Source organism: Antechinus flavipes, chromosome 4 (genome assembly GCF_016432865.1).
Source record: "Antechinus flavipes isolate AdamAnt ecotype Samford, QLD, Australia chromosome 4, AdamAnt_v2, whole genome shotgun sequence".
NCBI classification, from domain to species: Eukaryota; Metazoa; Chordata; class Mammalia; order Dasyuromorphia; family Dasyuridae; genus Antechinus; species Antechinus flavipes.
Window position 1 is genome coordinate 55,108,597 of NC_067401.1, and position 22,032 is coordinate 55,130,628.

General features: G+C 37.2%; 1 protein-coding gene across 6 annotated transcripts in view; it reads left to right on the top strand.

Moving 5' to 3' along the window:
• The window catches only part of SORT1 (sortilin 1), a 72,737-nt gene that overhangs the window by 21,075 nt on the left and 29,630 nt on the right, over positions 1 to 22,032 (top strand). For all 6 annotated transcript variants that reach the window (XM_051993148.1, XM_051993150.1, XM_051993149.1 and 3 more), the window contains exons 2-5: positions 12,576 to 12,635; positions 13,822 to 13,895; positions 18,786 to 18,888; positions 19,543 to 19,707. In XM_051993148.1, coding sequence (XP_051849108.1) covers positions 12,576 to 12,635; positions 13,822 to 13,895; positions 18,786 to 18,888; positions 19,543 to 19,707 — 402 coding nt within the window. The remainder of the gene's footprint in view (positions 1 to 12,575; positions 12,636 to 13,821; positions 13,896 to 18,785; positions 18,889 to 19,542; positions 19,708 to 22,032) is intronic.

A 22,032-nucleotide genomic window follows, 5' to 3' on the forward strand; every position in this document is an offset into this window, starting at 1 on the left:
GAGCTCCCCATGTCTTTATGCTATTCCACACTCCTTCAGATCATACATTCCTGCCTTGAAATCCCAGCTCTGTTTCTGTCCAAACTCCATCCAGTTTAAGCATTTTCCCACCTAGAAATGGATTTTCCTACATTAGGCCTGCCTGGTTTCCTCCTCCTCCACCCTCTCTATAGGTTACTAGAAACTCACATGTTTGGTACCAAACTGTGGTTTAGAAGCAGTGAAGGGTATGTATGTGGTTCACTTATCTGAGACAGTCACCTAACCATTTATTACAATGAGTAATGGCTTTCTTTGGCTGGCCATGAACACAACACAATCACAACATCTCTCTTAACAAACCTGATGGACCTGTTTCTTGGTCACAGCTTTGGTAAACTCTGTGTAAGTGAATTAGGATTGTGCTTTCTGAACTGACACAGGCATTGGGTTACAGAATTAGGACATGTGGCAGAATTGGACCAGCTCTGTACTCACCACCTGTGTAAACCTCAGCTCGTTCATCACCTGAGTCTCGGTTCTCATTTGTACAAAAAGGGGCTTGGGCTAAATGATGTTTAGAATTCTTTTCAACACTAACTCTGTGACCTGGGATCCTTTAAAATCTTTCTTATTCACTGGAGAATTTTGGTCCCAACTAATGAATGGGGGTGGCCATTCCAAGCTATCATGTATAAAGCTGAAAAAAATTAACTTTCTTATATAAAACATAGTTTATAGTTACCCTCACCCATGTCATAAACCTATTTATTCTTATTTCACTACTATAAGTTTCTTAGTTATAATATTTGATATTGTGGATTCTGACAGTAACATTGTCTAGAAAGTTTGGGTTTCAGTTTTATCAAGGGAACCTCTGCGCCTTCCAGTCCATCTTTATGTATTCCAGAAATGTCTCTTCCCTTTATTTAGATATCTCTTTATTCAGTTCATTTTACCTTGATTAGAGCAATTGAACCGTGACTTGTTTGCTAATTATATACAGCTGTATATTATTTGAAACCTTTTCTGCTCCAATTGAATAATTCTGTGGCTTCAGCTCAGCTTTGTTTACTTCCTCTTAGGTAGAAGTAATTTTCTTGAACTAGAGAGAGATCAAAAGTAGACTTAAAACCTATGTTTCTACAAGGTTATCTCCCATTGATGTGAAGTTATATAAGATTTCTTGGAAATACAATGATAAATATAGTGATGTTCTGATATGACAGTATCATGTTATTTGCATAATTCAGGAGATTGTTCTGTGTACCCTACAGATAGGAGAGGGATCCTTTAGAGATGGTGAGTGCCTCCAGTTGTTCCTATTTGCATATGGCATTGAAGTAATTTTGGTTAAGCTCTCCTATATAGTATAGGGTCTCCTTAATGAGATTCATGACCACTTAAAAAGAGATTGACTTAATAAAAAGACAAAACCTCCTATGCCAGAATATTCAGAATGGTACATTTTATATTAAAAAAGAACTAGAACCAGTAGATGTCCATCAACTGGGGAATAACTAAACAGTTATGGTACATGAATATAACAAATGATGAATATTATGAATGCAGAAAAACATGGGGGAAGACATAAAGCAAGCATGCCTCCAAAGAAAAGATAACAGAAGATCCTATACTGTCCAAATGCTCATTTTGCTACAGAGACCCCCATATCCCATTGCTTTTGCCAGACTTTGTATTTCTGAGGAAGAAGAAATTTATCATTAGTTTTCTTTTTTCTCAATAGTATTTTATTTTTCCAAATACATGTAAAGATTATTTTCAACATTCATTTTTGTAAGATTTTGAGTTCCAAATTTTTTCCTCTCTCTTCCTTACCTTCCTCCCATTCCCAAGATAGCAAGCAATCTGATACAGGTTATACATGTACACTACTTTTAAACATATTTGTTATACTGTATAAAAAATCAGATCAAAAGGGAAAAAACTAGAAAGAAAAACCAAACAAAAAAAAAGGTGAAAATACTATGCTTTAATCCACATTCAGTCTCTCTCTGCATTTAAATTTACCTGTGAGATGGGTGCTATTATCATTTCCATTTTACAGATAAGGAGGCTGAGGCAGGCAGCAATTAAAAGGTTTATTTGTATATTTGACACAGTCCAGTCATATAGATCAGATTTGAATTTCAGTCCTCTTGATTCCAGATTTAGTGTTACATCCAATGCACCTTTCAGCTGCCTATGTGTTTTGTTAGAGTAGGGACAGGGAAACTGTTCAGATACCTATCTTGGCAGGAGGCAGAGACATCTAATTTTGTTGAATATAATATGGTAGTCATAAAATTAGCCATAATACAAAGCAATGATAAGTGTCATGTGCCTGGAACAGAGAATAAATGTTATATGAATTAGGGGATGAGAGGCTAATCAGAGAACACTGAGCAGGAGTTAGGATCTTAGTTGGACTTGTTGGTTGGATCAAAAAAGGGAAAGGTATTCTCCCTGATGAAATGAGAGTGATCATCTCCTATAATAATATTACTGGGTTGTTAAGAAATGGTGAATATGTATTTTCAAGGTGCAAAATAGTAAAATAGAGCTAAGGAAACAACAGACGCAATTATTAAAACAATATGAATAGAAAGAACAGTGACAAAGATAAATTAGAAGTGAATGTTGTAAAATAATAAAGGACTAGCATAACTTGAACAACGAGATAATGAGCACACACTTGCCCCACACTTTTGCAGAAGTGAAAGTCAGCAAGTGTTGCACATTACTTTTTCTGATTTTTTCCTTTTTTTTTTTTTTTTTTTTTTGGTCTTTAAAAAATAATTTGTTATGTGGAATGTCTCATCAGGAGGGAAGGATTGCTAGGGGAAAAAATGGTGATGAAGAAAACAACCCAAAAGATCAGTAAAAATGTATTTTTAAAGAGTGCTAAAAAGTTGGTGTGTATGATACCTTTCTTTTTGTCATTGACTTAATGATAATTGCTAACGTTTATATAGTTGCTTTAAAATTACAAAGCACTACCCTGTGAAATAAGTTCTGTTACTGTCCTCATTTTGTTAGATCAAGAAACTGAGGTCTAGAGGGATTAAGTGGTTTAGGGTTGCCCAAACTACTCTCTAAGTCAGGGTTTAGGCCAAGTCATCCTGACTCCCCATCCTGAGCTCTCATCTCTGTGCCCCTCCCCCCCAGCATTTTCCACTTCCATGGTTTATATATACTTAACATGAAGTCTCTGAGTCATTCAGTCACTCTTTTAATATCATTCCAATGCTTAACGCAGTACCTGTCATATAGGAAGCACTTCACAAATCTTTGTTGATTGATTAATAATTTCAAATTATTTTCCAGAACAATTGTACAAATTCTTTTGCTAATCTTCTCACCACCCCTTTAACACTGCTAATACATTGCCTTCTTTTGTCATTTGCCAATTTACTGAATACAAGGTGAGACCTTAGAATTGTTTTGATTTATGTTTCATCTCACTTGGTTTACTTATTTATTGGGCAGTGGCTTTTGGGCTAAAACACATTACCTACATTTCTTGTATATCAGGCCCTTGTTAGTGTTATTTGAAGTAGTGATTTTTTCCCTAGTCAATAGATTCACTACTCACCAGAGTTGGAATGACCCAAATCCAGAACTAGATTTCTAGTCTTGAATTCATCAGTTATTGTCCTTGACTTAATTTTTCCCAATTCAGTCTTACTTCCTTCATTGAATGGCAGGATAGAAGGAGTAGCCCATTGGGTCCACAGGGGCCCATTCAGTTCCCAGGCAAAGCAGTTTTGAGAGTGCTGCCTCCACACCACCACCTGAGGTTGTGTTCACCCCTGAAAAATTGCCAGAGCTGCCCGCAGGTACGTACTGCCGGACTCCTAGATTTTGAAATCTTTGATCCTGCCGTGAAAGGCAAGCTCATGGATCTCTAGAGCTCAGGGGCTAGTATAGCCTGATTTATTCCTTCTTGAAGGGAATGGTGGAACAAAGCACTGCAATTCTCCCTAGCAATGTTATTTGGGGGACAGGATGATCTTGCACTTGAATTCACTCTCATGTTTTTTCATACCCAAAGGGAATGGTATTATCTGAGCATGGGGCAGTCCTTAACACATAGAAATAGAAATTTTTTTTTTGTTCAAACTCTTTACATAGTACTTTAACAATTCTTCCTAGGCATTGGTGTCTATAGCTTGCCCTGAGTCCTAGACTTGACTCCAAATCTTCCTAAAAGAGCTATCTAAACGTCCCTTGTAGCAAACTAAACATTATTCCAAATTGGACAGGCAGTTTCATAAAACCCTTTCTCTATCAAGACACAAATACCTATTGTAACTATTTGCTTACAATTAGTCAAACCTCTATATTCTATAATTTGATAAACATCAAACTGAATTGTTTATGGAGCAGCTTTTTCAGTATTATTAACCCAAATCTTAATTCAATGTCCTCATCCTAAGGCCCAAATATCACTGCAGCAGGGGAATAGCATTAATCCTATATAACTTTCCCCCTTCCCAGGATTGATGAACTCATATAGTTGCTTTAAAATTACAAAGCACTACCCTGTGAAATAAGTTCTGTTACTGTCCTCATTTTGTTAGATCAAGAAACTGAGGTCTAGAGGGATTAAGTGGTTTAGGGTTGCCCAAACTACTCTCTAAGTCAGGGTTTAGGCCAAGTCATCCTGACTCCCCATCCTGAGCTCTCATCTCTGTGCCCCTCCCCATAACACTCATATACCACAATTTATTCAGCCATTCTCCAATTGATGGGCATCCACTCAGTTTCCAGTTTCTGGCCACTACAAACAGGGCTGCCACAAACATTCTTGTACATACAGGCTTCTTTCCCTTCTTTAAAATCTCCTTGGGATATAAGCCCAGTAGTAACACTGCTGGATCAAAGGGTATGCACAGTTTGATAACTTTTTGAGCATAATTCCAAATTGCTCTCCAGAATGGCTGGATGTATTCACAATTCCACCAACAATGTATCAGTGTCCCTGTTTTCCCACATCCCCTCCAACATTCCACATTATCTTTTCCTGTCATCTTAGCCAATCTGACAAGTGTATAGTAGTATCTCAGAATTGTTTTAATTTGCATTTCTCTGATTAATAATGACTTGGAGCATCTTTTCATGTGGCTAGAAATAGTTTCAATTTCTTTGTCTGAGAAGTGTCTGTTCATATCCTTTGACCATTTATCAATTGGAGAATGGCTTGATTTCTTATAAATTAGAGTCAATTCTTTATTTATATATATATATTGGAAATGAGGCCTTTATCAGAACCTTTGACTGTAAAAATGTTTTCCTGGTTTATTGAAAAGCAATTAATGTTAAAAGAATTTCATTTAACCAGCAAGTGGCGGGGAGGGGGGAGAGCAGAAGTTGGGCGGTGATCTCCAGTGGGTTTATTTTCTCACTTCTAAGGAGCAGCCACACCAGTTGAGGGAAGGATGGACTAAGCCTTCAGTTTCACAAGCCAACAGATCATGCAAATAACTAGAATAGTTTTCAACCCTAAATTTCAGATTAACTTTCAAAAATCCCAATCAAAAACCTTTAGAAACTTAAAAGTGAGGAGACTGGAACTTTGCACCCAAAACGAAGCTTTTCCCAAATTTGACAAGTTGATAAACCAGGGGAGTGGACCCCAGAGCCGGGGCTGAGTCCCCCTCCTCTGCCTCTCCAACCCAGAGACAGGGAGGCAGAAGGCTCTGATAGAGTGCCAAGGTCCCACCAGAGCTCTGGGGAGGACTACAGTCTGAACCCCTTATATCAGACTCCTTAGTCTCCAGCAGTCTCCCCCTGCCATGCCAGTCAGGAATCTCAATCATATCTCCGAGGTCAAATTTTCCCTATAAAGTCTACTTATCATCCCATGGAACCTGCCTTCCTTTGGGTCAGCCCAGCACTATGAGCTTTCCCCTTCCCCATATCACATGGTATTGCTACCTCCACTTTGCTTCCCAACCCCACTCCTCTTTCTTAGAGCTATCTCTTTTAGGGTGCTAAGTGCCCCCAGCTAAGGGCATACCAACCTAAAGGGTTGTTTTCCTTTCTCCTGACATTTCTTTCTATCATTAATTATAAAAACTCCTTTCTATGTTCTCTACTCTCATATTTACCATTCCTGGTGTCTGTTGTATCCCTCCATTTTGTCAGTAACTCTCCCTTAAATAAATCTACCTTTTGCCAAAGAGAATGGCCACTGTGAATTCTTCACATGATAGAACCCCAACTTTTGGTGCCTGCCATCATCTTTTGTCTGCATAACCCACATCATTTTGAGGCATTTGAATCTCATTATTTGGTGCCAGCCCAACATCCCACTCCTCTGTTCTGTGCTCAACATCATAATCCATATAGATAAGAGTTATTTTAGATTTCAATATTATAATATACAAGATTACAATATTAGATTTTCAATATTACAAAAAAAGTAGCCACTTTTTTGGTAGTGGCAAGGATGGAAATTCAAAAGTACAAATTACTTAATTGGCAGTCTCACAGTTTTCATAAGTGATAGCCCAATGCAAGTGGCATAGCCTATTTCACAAATGGATAGAAATGTCATGTAATTTACAGTCGTTTCCAATTTTAATATACTCACAAATTAGAAAAAACTTATTTTAAAAATCAATACTTTAATCAATTGCTTTTGCAAATCAGTTTTTCTTGTCCTTTGTTTCTAAAACCATCTTTTTTAACTTTTAAGATTCACAATATAGGTAATATCTAAATAACTTTGGACCAAATTTCATAAAACATATACATATGTCCAGCAGAGCTGACAAAATTTTGAAGCATAGCTCATGATTTTTATGAATTGTCCAATATACAATTTAGAAAACAATATATTTCATCTAATTAGGAGATACAAATGTGACCTCTTTAGGTAGGTTACTAGAGAATTTTAATAACAATTGTTTTTAACTTAAAATCAAATCAAATACAGACTTAAACTTCTAATAGTAATACTTAAGTATTAATAAACACATATTTCTAAAATCTTTTTCCCAAATGCATCAATTGAAAGTAATTCTATCATATACAATTTAAATTTAAACACACAGTAATTTAGGTCACATTTTTGTGAGAAAATTCTTCCCCCTCAAAAACTGCATTCTCCTAGATTGCCTGAAATCTTGAAAATGGCAGTAAACTCTTTGAGACCTGAGATGAAGACACAGGTCCCTGGAAGCAAAATGACAGTGGCTTTTATTTCCCCGCTCAAATTTTGTGGACTGCGGTATTGAGAAGGGGGGAAGATTTTAAACTGCAAAATGAATTTTCCTAGATTTCTCCAAGCCATGTGGAGATAGACCACATTTTTGTAGGATCCAGAGTCCCCTAAGAAGTTTTGGGACTCTGGGGAGTTGGGGAGCCTGGGGACTCATCTAGAGAAAAACTGAGACTGACTCCATAGCATGAGGTTTGGGGGAAGGGAACAGAGGAGGGCTAAAGACAAAAAATAAAAGATTCTTTTCAAATCTTGAATCTTTTCAAATCCTAAGGAGCATATATTCTTTTGGGGGAAGTAAACCTCACCCTGGATTTCAGTTTTCTAATTTGTTTCATTTCTCCAATTTAATTTTCATAACTGTGAAAATCAAATGCTCATCTACATCTCATAAGTTGGTAGTTTGGTATAGGACTAAATCTTTATATTACTCTAGGTGTTTTTTTCAATTTTATCATATTGCTATGGTGTCTTTTAAATCATATAGGCATACTTATGTTTTTAAAAAGTATTCCATAATTTCCAAGAAATGTAAAAAAACATATAAACTGAAACAAAATGAAGTAAAAAGAATAAGAAATACACTTTTCTCAATGACTTATAATGATATAATAGAAAGAACTTTCCACAAAGACTGAATGTTGTATAATTATAATGATTATGCTCCACCTCTGAGAAGAGATGAGAAAATGTCCTTCCTTTCCTTCTTGACAGAGGTGCGATAGACACTTTGGGGTATGACCCCTATAAAAGTGATTGGTGTACTTTTGGTTTTTTTCCTCCTTTTTAATCGTTTATTACAAATGTTGGGTCCCAAGAGAGGGGATAGGGATATACTTGGAAATTAAATCTTAAAAATTTTGTAAAAGCAAAATATTAAGAAAAAGTTAATTAAGAAAAGTGTTCCATTATTTGTGCAAGCTTTAACCATAAATTAGTGATGTTTTGCTACGTATTATACAAGTCATCTAAGAAGCCATCAGGCTTTCTGATAAGGCAGCTCAAGTTTATTTTCCATCCTTGAAAATTAATAAGATCCAGAGCTCTGTAGTTTTTATTCTTGACTTCACTGCCTGAAACATCCCCTTACCTATGATTCTGTATAGGAACCATGTAACTTTTAAAACCATAAAGATAGCCCCCTACCCTTAGAGGACTCATTCTTTAAAAAAATTTTTTTTGAGTGTGTAGGTATGAGTGCGGTTTTTTTTAATAATTAGGCAAAGATGGATTACAAAATGTTCTTTCACCATCATGTGTTAATTTTTTTTTGTTGCTAGGTGCCAGGAAGCCTTGTAGAAAGGTGGGCAAAAGATGGTGAATGGGAGATTGAGAAAGTAAAGACAGAAGACTGGGGATAAGTGGTTTGTCACAAAAGATGGAGATGCCCTAAAAGGGAAGGAAAGAGGTAATAAGTGGAACTTAAAAATGTGTTGTTTTTTTTTTTTAAAGGATAGCTTATCAGCACCCTCCCTACATTCTAAATCAGAAGTGGCCAACCTAAAGAAAAACATATCATAATTAATGAGGCTGACATATTTAAAGTGATTTTCTGCTCTTTGAAAGTTTTAAAATATTTATTATACAGACAGGAAAACTTTAACAAATCCCAGTGTTAGAATTCTTAAAAACATGTTTGCAGACATTTTGTCAATGATACTTGGGGAGGCTGGCTGACTACTTTTTGATTACTTTTTCTCAAACTTAGGTAGTTTGTATTTCTTCTGCTCTTGAAGACTTGGAGGATAAGCATATACTTAACATAGCTTTTCTTGGGATTGTCTCCAGCTCTGACCCTAATTTGCTCACAGACTTTTAGGCACTTATTAGAATTTTAATTTTCATCCCAATCAAGGTGTCAAAATTAAAAATATAAATGAGTTACATTTACACTGAAAACCAGATTTCTCTCATTGGAAACTTTATGTTTTAAAAAAGAAAATACAAAGAGGTATTGAAGTTAGGAGAAAAATAATATGAGGGCAGAACAAAAGAACAGAAATAACTGTAAATTCAGTTTGCATTTCCAAGATGAATCTTTAGATGTTGCTTTCTTTCCTGTGTAATCAATTAATAGAATTTAGTTTTAAGCTGTTTACAAACTACTGAGCGCCTCTAACTCTAGAAGTATTATAAGGCAGACCTCCTGGACACTGACATGATTTAGTAATAATAAGTGTTTTGGGGCTGCATTGGCCTTATCTGGATATGTAGGAATTAACTAAAGTGTAGGGCATTGCCTAACATTGTAAGGCCGATCTGACAGGACCCAGATAAAAGTTAGTGTTAGAGCCAGACCAAAGCAACCACAAGTCACAGAGCCACCATTTGGGGAATTTTTTTCTTCTATCTTAGTTGTTGCCCATAAGACCCTCTTTGGAAAGATAGTCTGTGTTCTGAATCAGCATTCCCTGGTATGGTTTGTAGTTCAGATTTTGTGGGAGTCTCTGCATTTTCCCACTGTTGAGTCTCAAGTGACTGCTTCAGATGATTTGGGATTGATGAAGTGAGCTTATGGCTGTGCTGTATATGCAGCCAATATAAATCGCCATAAAAGTTTAAGACTTCAGATCCAGATAAACCATTCAGGCCTCTCTTTTTTTCAGATGCGTAGTTTGTGTGCAAAACTGAGCTTTGTGTTTCCTGAGATTCGTGAGATCCATTCACAGTATCCACTGACGTTGGCCAGTGGTATGTCTTGAGAACCCATTGAGTGCATGGCCTTGGCCATGCTGCTTAAAGCATGTGGAAGACAAGGGGGGAGGGAGGGAATATAAGTTTACAATCATAGGATCATAGCCTGAAGAACCAGAAGGGCCCTTAGAGATCATATAGACTTTTTAAAAAATGGTTATTTTTGTGTTTATATTACTTTTATTTCTGAATGCAAGTCTTCCCCTTTCCCCCTAATGTAGAGAGTAATTTCTTGTAACAATTTTTTTTTAAAGCAAGGGGAAAAACAATTTAACCTAACAATCCAGTGCATCAAGAGGCCTAACAAGGCACATAGTGTTCCACACCCGTGCTATCAAGGGAAGGCTGTGCACTTTGTCCTGGACATTGTAACTAACATTTGGTTGGTATAGTCATGGCATTAGGTTTGTCCCAGTTCTTTTTATTTCACCTTACAACTTTTGACAATTGTTTTCTTGCTTCTCTGAATTCTTGATGTTCGTGGTTTCTTTTAGCATTGTAATATTCCAATTACATCTCATGTAGCATAGTTCGTTTAGTCTTTCCCCAACTTCAGAATATCTACTTTATTTTCATTTTTTTTTCTGCCACAAAAGATGGAGCTGTGGATACTTTGGCGTATATGGGACCTTTCTTCCTTTTACCTTAGGCTATATGCCTAGCAGGGGAATCTCTGATTCAAAGAAAATAGGCATTGTAGTCACATACTTTTTAATAGTATTTTATTTTTCCAAATGCAGGTAAAGATAGTTTTCAACATTCATTTTTTAAAGACTTTATGTTCCAAATTTTTCTCCCTCCCTCCTGTAATGTTCTCTTCTCTAAAATATAATGTTCTCTGGGAGCAGGTTTCTTGGGAAGCTTGTGGAGGCAGCCTTCGTTTCAGTTCAGTGTAATCATCACCCCAAATACAGCCAGGAGTTAAAATCCAGATCCTTTATTTTGTCTTTCCTTCACTGGGGCTCGGCTAGCTTTCTGGAGGCCTTCCCAATCTTGGTTTCAGTGTTCTCCACAGGACAGCCTATCACCTCTTCTCTGTCTTCCTTCTTTCTGCCCAACTGAATCCTGGCTTTTCAATCTCCCAAAAGTCTCTCTGACTTGTGAATCTTGTAGAACTACAATTAGTATTAAATACGTTAGTGAGCTAGATAACTGTTAAGTACCATGCTAAATTAGATAATTGACTTAGCACCTTGTAAGAATTCTAACACCCTCCTCTACCTCCCTCATCCCCAAGACAGCCATCAATCTGATATAGATTAAATATATGCAATTCTTTTAAATATTTTCCATATTTATCATTTTGTGCAAGAAAAATCAGATCAAAAGGGAAAAAATATTGTAATTACAATCTTAAGCGTAATTAAGTTTTTCAAGACCAGTTCATGGTGTTCCACCAATATCATATTAGTATATCTGTATTTTTAGAGACCCTCCAACTTTGAAACACACGATAAAATAAAAACCCTTAAGTTACAAATGGGAAACTGTAATCATGGGAGAGAAATGATTTGTCCAGGGTCATATGGGTTACTAAGTAGCAGAGCAGGATTCATCTATTAATAAAATAGGGACCCTTCTCCAGAGTCTGTGCGGGAGAATGAAGGAAAAAGATTCTGTGTTTTGGGGGGTTGTTTTAAGACTCTAGGAGGGGGTGTTTTGAGTCATCAAAATTGTTGGCAGATCTAATATTTTGTAGGTGAAATAATTGGGAATCAGAATAGGAAGTAAGTGCATTTTCATCATCATGTATTGTAGTTCTGCTGTGTGAGGGTAAAAGATGGTTCCTTCCTAGCCCAGTTGTTAGCTGAGGAGTCAGGAAATGTACTTAAAACAATAGCACCTACATTTCTAGTTTAAAGGGACAAAATAATATCAACTTTGGGCAAAACCTAAAATAGTCAGCTTATTATTTCCATGTTTCAACATATAGATCATATTTTGGATTCTAAAGAAGTTTTAAGCTAGTTGAATGATAATCTCTTTCCTTTCCCTCAGCACTCTACAGGGTACTACGCCTTTTTTTTTTGCGGGGGGGGGGGGGGGTAGGAGAGGGGAAGGAGAGGTTGATCCTGGATTCAAAGTTCTAGCCACAGAATTTTTTTTATACCATCTGAGACCTTTTTTTTTTCTACTACTGTTATTTTGAGTCAAAGCAAAAGGAATACAAAAACTATGTAACTGTATATCCTAGAAAAACTAGGAATATTAAAATTGTTCTCATTGTGTTAATAAGTTAATCAAGGTTAAGTTCAATAGATTTTTTTTAGGTTAATTAAACTTTAGTGTTTGATTATCAATATGCGCCCTTTTAAAACATCTTCAAAATACTTTACTAATTCAGTCTTTAAGGTGATTGGGTAAAAGAAACTAAGTTCTTTCACCTGGTACAACTAGAAGACTTACCTGCATGACTTGTTTGGGGAAGGAAAGGGAATGGAATGGGGAAATAGAGAGAAACTTAAATTTTCCAGACCATTGAGTATCAGAATTAAGCAGCTAAATCCTATAATCCCTATATTCTGTTCTAGGAGTCAAAGTGTTTCCCTATTAACATTCTTTTAACTCTTGGTGAGGAAAGACTTTTTTCAAATTGTTTGAGTAAAGCAGTGACTGGTGTGAGATTGGTATAATTCTAAAATAGATTCATTTTCTTTTCATTTATTTCTTGCAGCATATATTTGATGATCTCAGTGGCTCAGTATCTCTCTCATGGGTTGGAGATAGCACTGGGGTAAGTAACTCTTGTATGGTGTGGTTAGCAAATATGTTCACTTTCTGGATTTTAAACCTTGTATGCCATTTTGTGATGTTTTTAGAATTTTTCCTGATTTGTAGAAATTTCATCTTGTCCAAAATACAAAATAACAGAGAGCTGTAATATTTATTGTCTCTTTAGAATGGAAGAGTGGGGTGGTCAGTCACTCAATTCTTCTGCCTTCAGGATGATCTTCATCTAACCAGCTTTCTGCCTAATATTTAGAGGGGGAAAAAAAATCTCTGAAAGTTTCCAACTTCAAAAATGATCTCTTGAGAATTGATTATATATCTTGGAATTGCTTTTAGCAGACTCAAGATCTGTGACCTGAGACTAGTTATCTTCTGAGAACTAGAGATTGCATAAAATTAAAACAAGTGAGTAGGCAGAATGGAAAACAGTATTTTGGGAGATCTCCAGAGAAATGTGGATACTGGGGAAGATGGTGGAGTATCTGGTGAGACAGAAACCTGGGTCTCACTTGTCATAACTCTATCTGAATGGCACTCTTCTTCATAATATAGGTTATTACTCAAGGGTTTCTGCTGAATAGCCGTTCCTACCCATTTGCAATCTTGGATGTTCTTATCCCAAGTGTAGTGGAGATTTTTCATCATAGGCATTGTTGCTAGACACTGCAAATAGAGAAATCATGAGAAATACTTCCTCAAGTCAAAAGACCAATATAAGTGCCCCCTTTTTACTCGGGATAGTAGTCAACTGACTCCACAGTAATTTTAGGTTTTCTAGCCTGTCTAATGCTATCCTAAAGTTGTAGTTCATCATAAGTACACTGGCTTCATTATTACCCTATCTGCTTACAGCACTTCCCCTATCAAAGCCCCCGTCAGCAACCTGAGGAAATGCAAGAACTATTCAGAAGTACAGTAGAATTTATCTACAAAGTAGATATATATTTCCCTTATTAAAATCCATAAGTAACCCTAATTTCTCCTATGTAGAAGCTGGAAACCATTCTAACTTCATGATTTAAAGTCCTCTTAAATTTTGATGAGGCTCTATATGTGACTTAAATTGGTTCTTAATGTGGTGATAATTTGAGGTTTAACTCTTGGCATGTCTTATTTACCAGTCGCTGATTTATTTCTGTAATAAATGTTTCCGAATCAATTGTTGATAGCTTGCTTTTGTCTCTCTCTAGGTCATTCTAGTCTTGACCACATTTCATGTACCATTGGTAATCATGACTTTTGGGCAGTCTAAGCTTTATCGAAGGTGAGATTTATTAATAAGTGTATTTGAGAAGTGAATATACATTTGAATATTGGCAGTTTTGTACTAAAAAGGGCCTAACAAGCTGCTCAGAGCTTCACAAGTTTGTACAAACACTCTCTCTCCCGCATTGTGGTTGTCTCTCTGACATAGCCTGAGAGTTGTTAAATCATTAAAAGAAAGAACTCCTTCCAGAAGGACTGGCTAATCCCAAAGGAATTGGTGAGCTTGAATCAGGAACAGAACAATAAAGATCCTATTTTGGGGGCAACTTTGCTATATATGTGTCTAAGGCCTAATGTGCTAGGTTTATTTTAAGGAATGAAGTTTGAGATTTATCTAGGTTTTTGTTTTTGTATATAAAATTCCATTCATTCAGGGTACCCCAAAAGTCTTAGAGTAGTTAGATAAAAAGGATACTAAAAATGATACTAAAGCTGTTCTAGTGTGTTCTAAACTTGCCACAAAAGTTTTTGCCTTTCAGGCATGAATGCCAGTGTCAGTTTCCACCAAGGGATCAAAAAGATGTAACCTCACAAATGTTTTAGAGACTGTCTCTGACAAAAAACCCTCAAAAAGCCATTGTGACTTTGTCTAATCCCTATTCACAATTCACTATGGCAGATCCCATGTGAAACTCTATTGCAATCTTCTGAGACCATGGAGAATCTGTTTTAGATCTCGATCTACAGTAGTGGCTTTCCAATAGATAGATGAGAAGCTTCATTCTTATTCACTCTAGAACCCCTGCTTCAAGGTCAGGAGTCACTTTCATAGTTTCCTTTCTGGCAGAGTGATATTAGTTTGCAAATTGTAAATACCAGTGTAAGACCCAGAAAGTATTACTTAGAATTCTTAGCAATTTACAAGAGACAGTCTATTGTGTTTTGGAAAGCAACCACAAATTATTGTTTCTTGGGTCTAGAAGAGGATTTTAAAGCTCATTTGGTTTGCTGTCCTGAGTTCTAAGCAGTGTGGTACAAAAAAAATGAGCCCAGAATTTGAGATTAGAAGACCTGGGCTCTTCCCCTATCATATCATTGGGCCTTAGATCCTTTATTCGTAAATCAAAGTTTGACCTACATGACTTGCAAGATTCCTTCTGCAACTCTTTGTTCCTTTGAATCTTCCTAAACAGAGACAATCTATATGGCTTTTTTTTTTTGGGTGGGGGGGAGGAGGGCAGGGGACGGGAAAGATTTGATAGCTACTCATTTTATTTCAATGTATATTCGTGTATATCTAAATTTCTTAGGAAGTTTAATGTTAAATTATCTAGTTTTCATTGGTAATTAAAAACATTACATAAGTGATCTTGATGTTTGTAAAAATTAGTGAATTTTCTTTCAGAATTCTTTAAGTATTAAATATCTACTGTTTATCATAATGCTAAGCACCAGAAATGAGAAAGTCCTCATCCTCAGTGAATTTATATTATTTGAGATAGAGGATGCAATATAAACACAGAGAAGTAAATGTGGAATAGATACAAATAAATAGAAGTAGAGTTAGGGGGCTGTGGGCATTCATAATAGTGGGAATTTGAAACTCCTTGAGCTAGAATTAGGGGTTCCAGGGAATGAAAGGAGAGGCATTTCAAGCTCAGGGAGGGCAACCTGATGGAAGGCTCAGAGCCAGCAGATGGAACATTGTGTACAACCAACAGTCAGGAACCATTCTGCAGGAGTACAGAGTTGCTGATGGGCAGTATGTGTGGTCAGCCTGGAGAGTTGAGCCAGAGCCACTGCCAAAGGGCTTCCAGCATTAAACAAAGAGCTCATCCAGAGGCAGCAGGGAGCCATTGAAGTTTGTGTAGGTCATAGTTAGATCCACATCTCAGGAAAATCACTTTGGTGATTCTGAGAAAGAGGGACTGGAACCTGAGGGTCCTTAGGCCCCAAACCAAAGAGGAGGCCAGAGATAACAAAGATCCCAAGTGAGATGATGCAGGAATGGAGAAGGGGTTTAAGGAGCAGGCTGTGCAAATGATTGGTTCTGTGGAGGGAGGGAAGAGAAGGCTAGCACAAGACTCCTGGAGGGACATTGGTGCTCTTAGAAGAGCAAAAGTGGGGAGAGTTTTCAGGCAGGGAGACTGAAGTCCCTTTTCTTCAGGCTGGTCTTTGCCTGACAACAGCACAGTCAGTTTTAGGCTTATGATTTAAAGGTGAGGCTTCCCTAATTTCTAATTCAGTGCTCTTGCCACATATGCTACTTGGCCCTATGCTTCCACTACCTTGTACAAGGTTGCTTTGCAGATTGGGACTCCATTTGTTACATAGGACTAATATCAAGGTGTGGCAGAGTAAAGAGCAAGGGAATGACTTCTCTCATTCTTTTTTAAAAACAACTTTTAAGTTAGTGACCAACATCAGAAATATTCAAATAAATACAGCTACATGTGGTACACAAAAACAAATCCTAAATTATCTATAATTTTTTGATTTTTAAAAATGTTCCATTTCTTCTTTATGGTTCTTTCTGTGCATTTTTTTCTGTATATTTACCCCCAGATTTTCTTCTAGTCAGAGTTTATATTCCATTTGATTTCTTTATCTTAACCATTGTGTTAATTCATTGTATAAAAATTAGAAGATTTTTCTTGATTTTCATGTTGGTCTTTTTTATAATACAATAGCATCCTATTACACTTGTATAACACAGCTTGTTCAAGCTGAATATTGCGTTTTTCTACATCTTCTGTGACTAGTTCTTTTTAAGTTCTTGACATTCCTCCTGCATTGTGTAGTCCTGAATAGAACTTTATGTTCTTGGTTCTAAACAGGTAGAGAACATGATAAGAGCATCTCTTTGTTTTTTCTTCTTTGTGCTATCCATTATTGTGGCTGCTTTGGGGAAAAAATGCAACCTTAAGAAAAGATGTTTTTCCATTGCTGCCTGAACATCAAGTGACATAGGCCTTTCCCATGCTGGTTTCATATGAATTTTTTTTTTGCCAATATAAACAGTTCTTGTTGAATAGAAGATCTATTTTTTAGATATGTCACTTTACCAAGGTCACTTTGAACTCTAATTATATCATAGGATCATAGTTTTAGAGCTATACTGATCCTCAAGTTTTCTTTTAGCTCAAACCTTCACAGAAGAAACTGAAGCCCGCAAAAGTTATCCAACTTTCCAGATCTCATAGAGGCAGAATGAAAGGCTGAGCAAGAATTTGAACCCAGGTCCTCCATTTCTAAATTCAAAGCTCTTGCCAATCTGCCAGATCCAGAAAGACCCTTCAGCATTTCCAAGTTTCCAGTTCCCAAACTAATCTTCATTATTCTCTATTTAGCTGGTTATAGGACCAGGTTTTGGAGTTTTGGTTTGTTTGGCTTGTTTTTGTTCTTTGCTTTTCTGAGGAGTGAGTATATCTGTTTATTGTGCCGAATACTTAAGAAGCAAGCTGACCTGAATCCCATTCAAAGTTTTCTTAGGTGTGGCATAAAGGCAGAAAGTTTTAAAACCATGTCATGTCATGTCATTGCAAGGTCATAAAGCTGTTAATGATTGCTTTATATAATAACCAGGAACTGTTTAACTCGTAAATATAACTAACCCCTGAATTTCTGCTTCTGTATACACCTGCTATCAAAAGATAAATACTGATTTAGAGTCACAGCTCTAGAGAAGTAAGATAGAAATCTGTTTGTAATACCCATTCCCTCTTCAATCTCCTTTTTATCTTATACTTATGTTGTGTTAACAGCAAGACAATTTCAGCTCTTTCTCCTCAGCAAAGTGAGAGGGGAATAGGGGGAAAGTATAGCTAATACCCAGGCCTATGTATATGTGGAGTGATAATTTTGCCCATTAGAAGGTATTATCCTTTGGGACAGGTACTTTTTCTTTTGGAAGGGGCTATACCTGTCATTCCATCAATGTAGGAAACTGGTATAGTAACTTCCTTCCACTGACACAAATCAGCAGCTCTCAGAGAATTGCTTAGCACTGAGAAGTCAAATGATTAGACCACTGTCACTCAAGCAACACACAGCAGCAGCCAGGACTTTGTGACTTTCGGGCCCGGCTAGCCTTTGTCCACCTAGAGAAGCTGCCTCTTCAAGTACAGATTAGCTGGAGTCAGAAATCTGTTCATTTCTCAGCTCATAGTCCCTTGTTTTTTTTTTTTTTTTTCTTTTACCATATATTTTCATACAAAGGAAGACCTCAAGTTGTAATAAATGATTTGCTTACATAAATTAAAATGACTCAAGTTTTGAACTGAAAATCTTCCAGTTAATCAGAAATTTGATCTTGAGCAAATAACTTAACCTTTCTATTTCTCAGTTTCTTGATATAAATTTAGGGGATAGAACTAAATGTTTAAGGTCCTTTGTAGCACTATTATTTTATTATTCTTTGCCTTAAGCGTCATTCATGGAATATTTACTTTTGTGCCTCAGGTTGTACTATTAATAAGCCATTGAAAACTACTTCTTAATTGCATATTAGTTACCCAGTAGTAAGAGTCTAAAGTTGCCATTGGAAGCTTAAATTCTATGAAAATTCATGATGCAATATACTGTAGCAAGACTTAGACTGAGATGGTAGTGATATTAATAAAAATAGCCCATGTTTGTTTACATCTGCTTTTCAGGATTTTCAGATTACTTTCATCATCACCTTCTGAGCAAAAGATGCTCCCCTTTTGACATAAGAGTCTGAGAGGTTAGGTGATTTGCATAAAGCCACTCACTACCTTTTTATTTTCCCTTATCTCCTGGGAGTGTGGTCAGAATGAATAGCTAAGTATTCTCAAAGTTAACATGAAGAACTTTACTTTCTCTAGGTGTATTCTTTCTGCATTACAGAATTGTAAAGCACCTCGTTTGGGAAAGAAACTGTGTTTTAAATGATTTTGTTTTCTGTCTCTTTCTCTTCCTCATTCAGTGAGGACTATGGAAAGAACTTTAAGGATATCACAAATCTCATCAATAATACTTTCATTCGGACTGAATTTGGAATGGCTATTGGACCTGAAAACTCTGGGAAGGTTTGAGTCTTTTCTTTCTAATACTGAAGTATTTATATAGTATGCCTATGGGGGCAAATTTCATCACTGTAGAAATGCATTAATGCAACAGTAAACTTTTATATGGAGATGGAGAGTTAAATGTCTAATTTTATAGTGTGTTTGATACTCTGTGTAGTAAATAGCAAAACAGTTGAAGCTACAGTTGAAAACAGTTGAACCTCACTATAATGCTGTTCTCTTTGTAGTTCATTGCAGAATAAAGAGGGCTCTGTTAGGATGAAATTCTGTCCAAGAGGGTTTAATTATTGAAGTACCAAAAGACTTTTATTACAAGTCAGTTTTGATTATAAGTGGGTGCCACCACATGAACTCACCAAAGACGGCCTTTTAGTGAGAGAATACAACACAAACTCTGAAGATTGATATGACTTAGTTCATATTTATGGAATGCTTAGAAATCATCAAATGGTATTTGACATTTCAAGTTTGTAGATTGCACACACATTGTAATTTAAGAGCATAGAGGAACAAGCTTATTTATTTTAACCTGTTGCTTTTTAACTTTCTTCAGGGTGTCTTCTAATGCTTGTTCATGATCTCAGATTGTTCTTAGCTAAATTCTACATTATATGCAGATTTTATCCTGATCTCATGATTCATTTTCTCTTTCAGGTAATTTTGACAGGGGATGTGTCTGGAGGAAGTCATGGAGGAAGAATCTTTAGATCATCTGACTTTGCAAAGAATTTTGTTCAGACAGATCTTCCTTTTCATCCTCTGACTCAAATGACCTATAATCCCCAGAATTCTGACTACCTTTTGGTTGTCAGCTCTGAAGTAAGTTCAGTCAAATCTTATATGTTTGTGGTCTCAGCATAGATAAATTGAAATGGGTTTTCACTATCTGTGTAATGTTTCTGTACTAAACTTCCTATACCTGGAGTATGAAATATGTCGTTCTACCTTCCTTCTTTTTTGTGAAGGATACTTCATAAGTTACTGAGTTGCCCCACTTCCCCTGATTTGGGACACAAAATGAAGATGTCTCTTAAAGTGTGTTTTAGAGTGTATCAAAGATTGGCTTTTAAAAATTTCCATAGGTAAGTATGACATTTGCTGTTACGTTCTTAAAGCAACAAAGAACTGTTTTTATTAAGAAATGTTTTTATTAATAAAAAATTAAATTCTTTCAATCAAGCATTTGTTAAGTATCTCTTATCTACCTACCAGGTTTTATACTAGGCTTTGAGGATACAAAGGTAGAAATGAAGTAGTCCTACCTTCAAGGAGTTTATATTCTATTGGAGAAGACAATATGTTCATATAAGTATGTGCACACAAAAAAGATAATTTCTGAGGGGAAAGTCACCAGCAGTTGCAGGGAGTCAGTAAAAGTTTCATCTAGAGCAGAAGATCTTCACTTTGTCCCATATCTCCTTTAGGCATTCTGCCAAAGCCTGTCGACCTTTTCTTAGAATAATGTTTTGAAATACATAAGATTAAAAAGGAAGTCAATTCTATTGAAATAGCTATCCAAAATGTTTTAAAATAAATTCACTTGTTCCAAATACAGACCTGCTCATTTAGAAAGTAGCATTTGAACTGAGTTTTCAAAAAACTGGGGATTCCAAGAGCAAACAGTTATGAGGAAGGATCATATTCCAGTCTTGGGGGTACCTCCCACCTGGACAAAGACTACGAGGAAGAGATAAGAGCACTGTGTTAGGACTATCAGGGAGGCTGCTTGGGCTGGAGCATACAGTACTTGGCAGGCAATAAGGTATAATAAGGCTGGAAAGGGGCTGGGCCTGGTTGTAAAAGGTTTCAGAGTCAAAGTTTGTATTTTATTGTAGAGATAGTGGGGAGCTGCTAGGATTTATGAAACAGGAGAGTGAGATAGTCCCTTCCAGGCCAGCATAATGACTGGGGGAGGGAGAGGTGCTGTTTGGGTACTGATGGTCCAAGAGAGAAGTCCTGAGAGCCAGACTTGGGGTGAGGACCAGAAACATAAGGAGTTATGGGGGCAGTTGATTAGGTAGGAAGGATGAGAAAGGTAGAGTAGACTAGTTTTGTCTCTGAGGTGGCGCCATCCACAGAAATACGAGATGTAGGGACAAGGGAGGAATGGAAGGGGTGACGATAATGACTTAAGTAGAGTTTGAGATGCTTGTGGAATATCTTGTTCAAAATTCCTAATAACCACTTGGCAACAGATAGTTGAGCCCCTGAGGTAGCTGAATGCATGAACCATTCGAGTTGGTGAGGTTGCTGAGAGTGCTGACAAAAGAGGTAAGCCCAGGCTCTGGCCTTGGGGTACGTGCCCCATTAGGGGCGTGCTGATCCCACACGGGAGGCCAAGGAAGGCTGGTCATACAAGGAGGAAGAGAAAACCTAAAGAAAGCAGTCGCCAGACATGGAAGCACCAAGAGCAGACAGACTTTCCAGGAGCTCGGCTGTGAAAAGAAGGATGGTTGTAGGCTTGTTGTTTCAGAAGATCCTAGAGTTCAGTCGAGATTCTCTTTTAAGCATAGGGAAGCTTAGACAGGTTTATAGGCAGCAGAAAGGGAGCCAGTCATGGGGAGAGACTGAAGATAAGAGAGGGATTGGGGAAGGTTGGGAGGGTGGCATCAGGGGTGCTTATAGAGGCCTAGCAAGAAGAAAGGCCCCCTGTCGTGTATCAAGGAGGAGGGGATGTCAAAATGGGGAAAGAGGGAGCACCTCGTGAATGGCCTCTGTTCTCCTCACAGCAGAGGAGTGGAGAGGGTGCCATGGAAGGCCCCAGGAAGGAAGAGGTTTGGAGAGAGGCAGAAGGGAATTGGCTCGGCCAGGAAGGGCGCAGTTGAGATGAGTTAACATAATTTATAGTGGGCCCCACAGGCCCAGTTGTAAGACTTCTTCAGTTCTGTTCACTACTCTCTCTAAGGGATCTTATTAGCTCCCATGAATTCATTTTATTCCGTGCTGATGATCTACATGTCACACTCTTAAGATCTGTCCTCACCTCTAGCAAATCCTGATCTGCCTGCTGGGCCCCTCCCTCTGAGGTAGGTATCTCACCTCAGAGACATTCAAAACAGAATTCATTTTGCTCTTTCCCCAACCGTGGGCTCCTCCAGACTTGCCAAAGCCCTCCATACCCCAGTTAACTGCTTCTGAGTCATC